This window comes from Chlorocebus sabaeus, chromosome 11 (assembly GCF_047675955.1).
Source record: "Chlorocebus sabaeus isolate Y175 chromosome 11, mChlSab1.0.hap1, whole genome shotgun sequence".
Lineage (NCBI taxonomy): Eukaryota > Metazoa > Chordata > Mammalia > Primates > Cercopithecidae > Chlorocebus > Chlorocebus sabaeus.
This window is the reverse complement of record NC_132914.1, coordinates 28,093,818-28,104,864: the sequence shown is the minus strand read 5'-3', so window position 1 is coordinate 28,104,864 and position 11,047 is coordinate 28,093,818. Positions and strand designations below refer to the sequence as shown.

Below are 11,047 nucleotides of genomic sequence, written 5' to 3'. Positions count from 1 at the left end.
CGCTGGGCTCCCGGGCGGGAAAGAGACCCGGGCCAAGGGCGGAGCCGCTGCGGACACCGCCCCGCCGAGCCCTGCCGCGAGCGGCACAGCGCGAAAAGGCCAGTTGAGTCCCTCTAGCAATCGCCCTATTGAAAACAGGCTTCCATGCTCATAGTAAGCTTTGTCCCAGCATTCCGAAGATTGCAGTTGTAGACCCTCGGGGCAAAGGTAAAGGGTGAATGAAGATACTTGCACGGTGGGTTAGCGGAGGGCACGGGACTTGGGTTTGGGAGAAGGGTGCTGGACTAGAGACCCTGCTCTTTTCTGCTTAAGGAAGGGCTTAGCTGCAGAGACGAGGGTGTAAATGACAGAGAGAGGGTCCCGAGGAAGCCGTTTTGCCTCCTGGAACGGTTGGGTAAATCCAGAAACAAGATCTTTTGGGGATCACTTGACAGCCCTACATCCTATGGCCACGTGTCTAGAATACACTGGTTTGCTGCCCTCCCACTGGTCCCTAGACCCATTCCTTGGTAATCTAGTAGGAGTAAAGGGAAGGCACAGTAGAGAAGACACCAAATCAAACTTTGCAACCAGCCTAAAGGTAATAATTTTCCTACAAGGACTCAATTCCAACGTCTTAACCAGCACCTTATGTGTCCTCAGGGCAGTACTTAAGGCCATTGTGAAAATCTGGGCAAGGGGTTTGGAAGTGTGTTCCCAAGCGGAAGTGGGCATGACAGGAGAAAACTGTTGCAGGCTTAAGCAAGGGACTAGGACCTTATGCAGCTAGAGGTAAGGGAGACGTGCTGAAAACTGTGCTGTCCTCAACACACACCAAGACACGTCCCTAATCAAAACCATTCTTGAAATGTCTCATTCCTAGCTTTGACTTGGAACTCCACCCCAAATTCTACCAACACCAACTTCTCCTGGCAGCTCAGAAACAGTAATTCCATAAGGGCTCCTCGAATGTGATCAAACCTTGTCTTTCCAGACAAGTGTACGCTATTTTGAGGTGGTTTACCAAGGGGTAACAGGTAGAATCAATTAGACCTGGGCTTTAAGATCTTGGTTAAAATGTAAATACTATTCTATACATGGCCTTGCTTACAATGCATTTTACCCCTTATTGGCTCAGTGAGCCTCACAACCTCTTTCTTAATTCCTGTCTTAGTAGGGAAACAGAAGTTCAGAGATGATGAGTATTTTGGCCAGGATCACTCAGCTAGTAGACAGTAGAAGCAAGACCATGAAAGTTAGGTCACCTTCTTAGGAGTTCGTATTGTGGTGTCCAGTAAGCTTGCCTGTGAATCATTGCAGTCCCCGTTTCTTAGAAACGATGATTCACTTCCACCAAAGCCTGAAAGCAAGAGAAGGGGAATCCAGAATCGAAAATACAAAAGCAGGAAGGGTAATGCACAAGCAAAGCCGACCCACAGGATTCCATGGGGCACAACCCTTTCATTGTTTAATCGGTATTCCCCTTACTGCTCAGGTGTAAAGCCTGCTTGCTCTCTTTTTTTCGTTATGCTCTGGAGCTTTACTTTCTAAGACGTGATTTTTTGTTTTTTAAAGAGTAGCTATATAACCCATGGGATAAGACAGAGAGACACACAGTGTCTTGCCAGATGGATAGGAAGATAATCTCTCATTTCCAATGAGTGGTTTTCTCATATTTTCAACCTGGAAAAAAAAAATGTGAGAAAGATGATTGAATGATTTGTGTAATAGAATGCAAGAGAATTTGTAGAGTAGAATGTACACAGTTCCTTCTGGTCAGCATGGTTCGCCTGCCAAAGCCCTGGGGCTGCCTTGCTCTCCAGGAATCATTGCTTCCGTGTCACTAATTTGTTCATTAATTTTCTTTCACTGCTAAGTACTTAGGCAAGAACAAATATTTTAAAGGTGGAACAAATATTCCTTTGTCCATCTGGAATTAGGAACAACTGCCTCACAAGCTGTAAACTCCTTTTAACCTCCTGCTGGGATTGTAACAATATAACTTAGTCTAGAGAGGGGTCCCTAAAGCCACTTAGATATTTTATTTGGTCCAACCACAACCACAACAACAACAACAAAACCAAAACAAAGCAAAACAGCAACAAAAAACCACACCTGCTTCAGAGTGTAGTTAAATTGAAGATACTATATCCAATGATGCATAACAATAAATAACACAGAAGCCAGGAAGGGGAGAGAAGAGGGGGTGGAAAACAATAGCGGGGGAAAGAGGCTATACATATATTTATTACCATTGAACTGTACACTTAAAATGGTAAAGATGGTAAATTAAAAAAAAAAAAAATTACATAGGCCAGGCGTGGTGGCTCACACCTGTAATCCCAGCACTTTGGAAGGCCACAGTGGGTGGATCATGAGGTCAGGATATGGAGACCATCCTGGCTAACACGGTGAAACCCCGTCTCTACTAAATATGCAAAAAATTAGCCGAATGTGGTGGCACACGCCAGTAGTCCCAGCTACTTGGGAGGCTGAGGCAGGAGAATCGCTTGAACCCAGGAGGCAGAGGTTGCAGTGAGCCGAGATCGCGCCACTGCACTCCAGTCTGGGTGACAGAGCAAGACTCCATCTCAAAAAATAAATAAATGAATAAATAAAATTAAAATTAAATAAATAGCAACTACCCATTATTGATTTCCTAAGTGACTGGGGGAAATAAATTATTCGTGTTTAAAACTACCTTTTCTTCCTACCCTGCCCCCAGCATCATGTGGAGGGTGAATTCAGGGGAAGATGCTTGGATTTGCTGGGCAGATTGATGAGTGCAGTTTGGAGAAACAAGGAGGCCAACACTCTCCCGTATGTTTAGAGAGAGAAGGGGGCCTATGGTGGGCTTCTGGTATAGGCAAGATCAGCTTGAGTGTGGCCTAAAGAAGAGAGGTAATTGGAGGACAGTGCACTCCTGAGAGGTGGTAGGGCGGTAAAGGGGATGGTGGCAGCTGCCATGAGGAGAGGAAATTTGCATCTTTTTTTAATTTTTTTTTTTTTTTTTTTTTACATAGAGTCTCTATTGCTCAGGCTGGAGTGCAGTGGTGTGATCTTGGCTCACTGCAACCTCTGCCTTCCTGGGTTCAAGCGATTCTCATGCCTTGAACTCCCGAGCAGCTGGGATTACAGGCATGTGCCACTACACACAGCTAATTTTTTGTATTTTTAGTGGAGACGGGGTTTCACCATGTTGGTCAGGCTGGTCTCGAACTCCTGACCTCATGTGATCCACCTGTCTTATCCTCCCAAAGTGCTGGGATTATAGGCATCAGTCACTGCATCCGGCCAGGAAATCTGAGATATCTTAAAGGGGTATTTAGGGAACTTCAGTGTGTAATGCAAACCCTCTTACATTATTTCCTTAGAAAATAACAACTTCAGCAAAAGATGCATTCCTTTCCTCAATGCTTTTGGAGTCGTATTTAGGTTTTTATTAAAAGTGAAAATATTTTGAGATTGGCCTTAGGTGGAAAGCAGGGCCACCCACAAAAAGTCATTTAATTCACTTGTTCACAAGTATTTATTGAGCGCCTACTGTGTGCCAGGCACTGTTGTAAGCACTGACTTCTGTATTTTACCTACTGTGCATCAGTTACTTTATATATATTTTCTCACGAAAACCAATGAGCAGGTATTAGTTTCTTTTTCTGTTAGCTTAGTGTTTCCCAGAATTCACTGTGCATGAGAATGTGCACAATTTTAGACCCACCCCCAGAGACTGATTTAGTAGGTTTGGGGTGAATCACACTAAGTCCTTATTTCAAATGTACCCTGTAGCTGATTTTGAAAGTTGCTGTAAGTACTCTAGGAAATACTGCTTTAACTTGTCAAAAGTGAATTTTCTTAAGCCTAGGTTGTTGTAGTATGGTATGTACAGTGGGGAAGTGGCGGGGAGAGAAGCAGTATTTCTTAGAGAACAGGAATAGCAATATACTAAAATTCTAAGCAAACTGCAAGGACGGACAAAACTTAGGACAAGAATGAGGGAATAGTTGTGCACACATCTCTTTTTATGTGGAGTTACACTTCTTTTTCCCTTAGGGATTATGTGTTTGTGTGCGTATATAAGCATCAATGACTCAACTAATATTTACTTTTATAGGTTTTAAACACTCTTAAAGCAGGTATGGTATCCCAAGTCTTCCTCAGTCCTCTTGGTATTATATAGAATTGTACAATAGGGTTCTCCAAGTTCTGTTCCTGATTTTTTTACCCAAGAAGACAAAACGACTGGGCGTGGTGGCTCACGCCTGTAATCCCAGCACTTTGGGAGGCTGAGCGAGCACATCACTGAGGTCAGGAGTTGGAGACCAGCGTGGCCAACATGGTGGAACCCCGTCTCTACTAAAGATACAAAAGTTAGCTGGGCACGGTGGCAGGCACCTGTAATCCCAGCTACTTGGGACGCTGAGGCAGGAGAATTGCTTGAACCTGGGAGGTGGAGGTAGCAGTGAGCCGAGACCGCACCACTGTACTCCAGCCTAGGTGACAGAGTGAGACCCCATCTCAAAAAATGTTAGGCTGAGTATTGACAGTTTACCTTTCCTAAAGGTAAGTATTGATAGTTCCTAAAGGTAAGTATTGACAGTTTACCTTTCCTACTGTGATTTTCTCCCTTTGGAAGACACTTAAAAGTCTTCCTGTGTTTAGGAGTTTGATCATGAATGTTTTAATGAGGAGGTAAAGTAATTCAGGTAACTTGATGGTAGTTAGCAATCTCACCTGAGAAATGTTTAATTTTCATTAGCCAGAGATCATCTTCCCAATTTTGACAAAGCGATTGAGCTAACAGTAATTAGACCACCTCACCCTTGGCTGGATCTTGGGAGGAAATAAGTTGATGAGGGTGCCTATTTCTGATACGAGCTCTAGAGGAGATGGACCAATAGATTATCTACTCTGATGAATAGTATCTGGGAGGAATGGAAAAAGCACGAAAAAGACCAAGGCCTGTTTGTATGATGTCCATCCTGCTGTATGATGTCCAGAGACCCAATCCTGTTCTGTGAAAAATGTTAATGGACCAACCTTCAGTTCCGACATAGGCAATAGCAGATCCAACACCACAATCTAGGTGCAGTGGCTTCAGGTACGAATCATTGCAATAAACCTGTGTGGCATCGTCTTGATTACCTTGTAGTTGTCTAAAGCACCATAATTTGGTTCTGGTATCATGTGGCCATGTTCTTTAGGTTAGCCTCATCCCAGTAGAAGGGACGTGATGCTTGACTAGTTTTAAATCAATTGCCCATCAGGTACTGGTTTAGGACTATATGGATGGCACAGTCATGGACAATAAAAGGTAAGGGTTACTTTGCTTAGAATGCTTCTGGAAAAGATTTTCCTTGCTCTTAAAAAGTGGAGATGCAAGGCCGGACACGGTGGCTCACACCTATAATCCCAGCACTTTGGGAGGCCGAGGGAGGTGGATCACCTGAAGTCAGGAGTTCGAGACCAGCCTGGCCAACATGGTGAAACCCTGTCTCTACTAAAAAAAAAAAAAAAAAAAAAACAAATTAAAAAAAAAACACTAAAATTAGCCGGGCGTGATGGTGCACACCTGTAGTCCCAGTTACTTGGGAGGCTGAGGCAGGAGAATCACTTGAACTCAGGAGGCGGAGGTTGCAGTGAGCCAAGATCGCACCACTGCACTCCAGCCTGGGCAACAGAGTGAGACTCTGTTTAAAAAAAAAAAAAAAAAAAAGTGGATATGCAGAAGTCTTTCTCTTTTTAAGGCCTTACATGTTGGATAAGGATTTGATGCTTATAGTCTCTGTAGTCATCTAGCTTCTCGGAGAAAACAAGACCAAGGACAAAGCCAACACCCTTGTCATGACAAAGTAGAGAAATGGAAAACAGGGTCTTGCTATGGTTGCCCAGGCTGGCCTCAAGGGATCCTCCTGCCTCAGCCTCCTGAGTAGCTGGGACTACAGGTGCGTGCCACTGCTCTTGGATTCCTTGATGTTTCTGAGATGCTAAAATGACTACTCTAGAAGCTATCTTGTGTCTTAGTGTTACATAAGATACTCACTTTCTTTATCATTGAAGCCATTTTTACTTGTGTTTTCTGTCACTTGTGGTCAAAAGTATGCGAAGTAATAACTCTGGCCCTATGATTCCATGTATACTCCTGAGATCCCAGAAGCATATGAGTTAATTCATCAGTGAAGCTCACTCTATGATTTGGAGGAGTAGGGAACACTGGACTTGGGTTCAAGGGCAATTTATTACTTGTGTTTTAGGCAAGTCACAATCACTCAGCCTCATGTTCATCATCTATAAAATGATAGTAATTATGTAATTACAGAGTAGTTGTAAAAAACAAGTGAAGGCATTTTGTGTACAAATCTAAGTTCTTTGTATCACTAGATGTTTTTGAAAGATGAATTTAGTGTCTCCAAGTTTACTGTAATGCCCAAATTTTAACATTCGGTGTTTTCAGTGTTGTGTCTTACAGTGGCATTATTGAAATGATGTATGTCAGGGAACAGCTGGAGAACAATGAGGCTGAATGGGATTCCCAGTGGCTCCCTCGAGGCTCAGTGGAAAAAGTCATGATGCTTGTCAGTGTCTTCCACAGAACAGGAGGTAGTGGAACCTGGGCCACATATTCCTATGCTATTTTGAGGCATTTTCAACTTAGTGCTTGCTAATTGGTTTTGACCAAGTTGGGTAGTTGTATAGAAGCTATACATCCAATAAGTACCTAAAAGTATAGCACAGTTTGTGTAGCCTATATGTTTTTAGCTACAGATTTGAATGGAGATTTTAAATATAAACTTCAAATATTTTGTTCTTGATGTGATTTTCAAGTGTAAAAGTCAGTCATTTACATTCACTAAATAGTCTTTCTTGAGTTTTGGGTAACACCTATCTCAAAACTAAAAAATAAAACCAAAAAACCTCACCAACAGAAATTTTGTAAACATAGTTTTTATTCTTATCTTACCTTCAATGGAAAAGTCCTCATACCACCAAAACATTTTTGAAACTCAGTAACTGAACACCAAACTCAGTAACTGAACACCAAACTCAGTAACTGAACCCCAAACTCAGCAGCCTGATGATTACTTTTCTAGACAATTGCTGAATTATAATGCTTTAAAAAAATAGCTAAGATATATTTTTATTACTTTATTCCTTTTTAAAGCAGCAATATCCCCACGTTTTTCATAAAAATCTAAAATATCTCTAGTAGTCCCAAGTGTCTTATATTTATGTTTGTTCTAAGCATTTGTTTCATTCAGATTTTTCAGAAATAAGTGCACTTCTAAAGAGAAAATAAATTTAAATAAAGACAGCAGGAAAATAATCATGGTTGTAGCAAAACAGTTATTTTGAAGGTTCTGAGTTTTAACAATTCAAAGGAGAATGTGTTTGGTAGCCAGGGACCTCTACGGACTAAATTCTCAATTCATTTATTTGTAGATCAGCAAAAGACAGATAGCTGCTGCTCCTGTCAGGAAGGACTGACTGATTGATTGTCTAAGGTTTTATACAATAAAACACCAAAAATAAATGTACTTAAAAATATTTTAAATTTAGAGATTTACACAAAAATATGCAGGTGTTTAAAAAACAGAAAAAGTATAGAAATAAATGAAACCCTATCTTAGGCCTTACCAACCAAAGAACATTTTTAATACTCCACACTTATTTGCCATTCACTAACTAGCTTATTAAATCAGCTATATACTGTATTCAGAAGTGGCTGGTTTATAAGCAATTCCTTATTTTCAGACAGCACAATGCTTCAATACATTTAAAGATTTAAAGCTATGTTAGTAATAAATGCATAAAAGAAAAATAACATAACTTGCTTTAATACAAAGGTTTTTAATAAAAAAGTCAAAGTCTACATTAAATCAGGAAATCGATAAATCTGAATTATACAAGCTTTCTATATACTTAGAAAAACCAAAAACACACAGTTTATAATAAAACTCTTTTAATTCAAAATAGAGTCTAATTTAAAGAAAATGTCATTATGCCCAGTTGATTAGATAGGGTTTTGTCATTTAAATTAAATTATTCACCTGAAGTATGGGAAATGTGTAATAGAGAAAATTCAATCTCAAGGGTACTTTGCAAATTAGTTAATTTGCATCATGAATTCTTAGCTTCCAAAGGGCAGACACAGTCTTTAATTGCTTTTAGATAGGCACTTAAGAAATGCTTTTGATGAGGAGAAAACCCCAAAGATTGTGAATCACTCTATTAACTTCAGGGAAGAATGAGACTCTCAACAAAGTAGCTTTCCAGAACTACCCTTCCAGTGCCAAGAAAGTAAAACTATTTGCAAGCTCTTTCTCGTAATAAGAATGAGGGAACTCAAAACAAAAAATGCTCTATTATGCAATTAAAAAGTAAACTTAGGTAAATCAGTTTCTTTTTATCAATCTCTGTCAATTTGAATTAATGGTATTTTTCAGTACCATTTCAAGAATAGTTACCATACTAGAACTAGACAATGTTGCAGTTATTTCATATCTTACCTATTCATTATCACACTAGCAAAACAGTCCTTTTTTTAAAAAGGGGAGTGATGTGGGGTGAGAAAATCTCATAAACCTCAGCAAAAGTTAATATTTAATTAAAGGCAGTTATAATTAGAAAAATTAGAGTTAGTCAAATTGAGAAATCCACAGAGTTTTTAATAGCTCTCTCCCCTAAATACTCAAAAAATCCAGACTAGAAAAAATGGAAGTGAACTGTTTGATAAACAGATAAGTACTCCACAAATATTTAAAAAGAAACAAACCAAAAATGGGAGAGTTGGGGGAACCGGGATGGTCTTTTGAAAACACTGTGGAGCTACTTAGCAGCAACATTTATAAAAGCTTTTGTAGATTTGCATAATGCTCCTATGCAATCCTTCCCCAATAGGAAGACATTCCTACAAATAATTCATCACGTTAGATTTTGATCACAGATCATTTATAATGGTTATCACGGTTGTATCTTTAAAAAATTTCATCCATTAACAGTTAAGACAAACATTAGGCCGTTCATTGCTAGCATATTATTCCTCAGCTACTACTAATGAAATCAAAACCTCAGAGAGTTGTTTGAATTAGAATTAAAATATTAAGCTAGAAAAGATTATTTAATTCTTAGGGAGATACCCAAAGAATTTGATGCTGATATTATCTCTCCTCTCATCACAACCCCCTGGCCTGCATTTACGTCCTTAATTCCATCTATATTCACCACAGTGATGTAGCTAAACATGAACAATATTGCCCTTTAATAAGCTGACCTCTATCAAAGATCTGTCAGGTCTGAATACACCATGCCCACAGGAAAGGAAAATTCTACTCAGTTGTGAACATCCATTCTGTTCAAGATCTTTGGTACATTTGGAGCATAAGAAAATAATGGCACAATAATACAAGTACTATCAAAGGAAAAATTTTCATCAAAAGAAATAAAAGTTAACCAGCCATGATATGTAACAACTTTCTAGAAAACCAAAGTAAATAGCTTTTTGTTCTCTACAAGTCCATTTACATGATAGAAGTTTGACATTTAAAAAAATAGTTTAATAAAAATACACTAATTCTACAAGCAGCCTTCATGGTCATTTCTTAATTTCAACTCACCATAATCAAATTAAAATAATGCCATGTCCTCTTGTTAAAAAAAGAAGTCCTCTTGTCACAAGAAAATCAACTTTACATGTTATATAATACAGTACATCTCCCTATGAGTATACAGACTACGTATATAAAGGTCATTAGTATTTCTGAATGCAACGTAAATATATTAGTGGAGTGCTTGAGTGAAGGTGTTAAACTTTCTCTTCCTTATTATAAACTTGTCACTCCTTACTGTGGAGTTTGTGTAATAACTTGATGATAAATTCTATTTTTTAAAGAACCAGTGAATTTCTTTTTAAATCTCTTAAAACCATCACAGAAATTGTCTTCATATATATTCTACAGATGTCCAAACCAATAGGGCAATGTTCTAACACCAACTATGGAAGATGGCTTTTACTGATTATCTAGACCCATAAGATTTGCAGTAAAACATCAATACTGCAGTGTTACCTACAGGTTAGCCTATGTTGCTTTAAATGATATGTGTTTCTCCTGAATTAATTAGAGGTGTTACAGTTCAAAGCCACAGCACACACAGGCAGAATGGACCTTAAGACGCATGTAGGCAGTGCAGTTAGAAAGGGATGTCCGTTCCTTTTATTCCAGTACCTTCGTATAATAAAGTTAACAAAAATAATAAAATATTTAAAAAAAAAAAAGAGCCAGCTGGCACTGCCAACCAATTCCTATAGTAGTCTCAGAAATCCTAATCCTGTAGAATTTCCTCTTGTAGTCAATAAGCACCACCGTCTTCAGGAGTATTTCAGTGTATTGTTATCTACGCCAAGCAAGCCTGGTGATGCAGCTACCTGAGTTCTCTTGGTTATGGGTGAATGTTATCTTCATTCATAATTTCCCAGCTTTCATGTAGGTGGGAATAGAGCCACGTTGAGTCAACCCTTCAAACCTTTTATAGGTATAATTGAGAAAAACCCAGTCTTTGGATTTGTAGTCCGGTTCTGTGGTATTTGGCACTAGAAAGAGAAAAATTAAAGGAATTTCATTAGTGAAATGCCATCATCTTCACAGACTTTTAATAGTGGTAGTTACATTATAGATTGTCTTACCTGGTTGTAAAATATCAGACTCAGGGAAGTCATCAAAATTTGAAGTATCATCAATGCTTTTGATTTCTATAGGGATTGCTGCTGGCCTTTCCCTATAAAAAGGTATGGAGTAGGCATGAATTCTCAATTTCCAACAAATAATTCTACTTGTAAATTCTGCATACCATTTTATAGATATTAGAAAAGCCAAGGAAATTTATTGTGGATTTGAGAATAAAGGGAGTTCAAAATAGTTGAGTATAATTTTTTATTAAAATGTTTTCATTTACTTAGAATTAAAAATTTTTTCTTTAATTTTTGTGGTTATGTTGTAGGTATATATATTTATAGGGTCCATGAGATGTTTTAATACTGGCATGAAATGGGTAATAAGCACATTATGCAGAATGG

At 38.8% G+C, this 11,047-nt stretch overlaps 1 protein-coding gene across 2 annotated transcripts in view; it reads right to left on the bottom strand.

Annotated features, from left to right (window-relative positions):
* Window positions 1–7,804: 7,804 nt before the first annotated feature.
* The window catches only part of STK38L (serine/threonine kinase 38 like), a 79,104-nt gene continuing 75,861 nt past the window's right edge, over window positions 7,805–11,047 (bottom strand). For both annotated transcript variants that reach the window (XM_007968025.3, XM_037990242.2), the window contains 2 exons: window positions 10,658–10,749; window positions 7,805–10,564 (listed from right to left, as the gene is read on the bottom strand). In XM_007968025.3, the coding sequence (XP_007966216.1) occupies window positions 10,437–10,564; window positions 10,658–10,749 (220 nt within the window). In that variant the 3' untranslated portion in view covers window positions 7,805–10,436. The remainder of the gene's footprint in view (window positions 10,565–10,657; window positions 10,750–11,047) is intronic.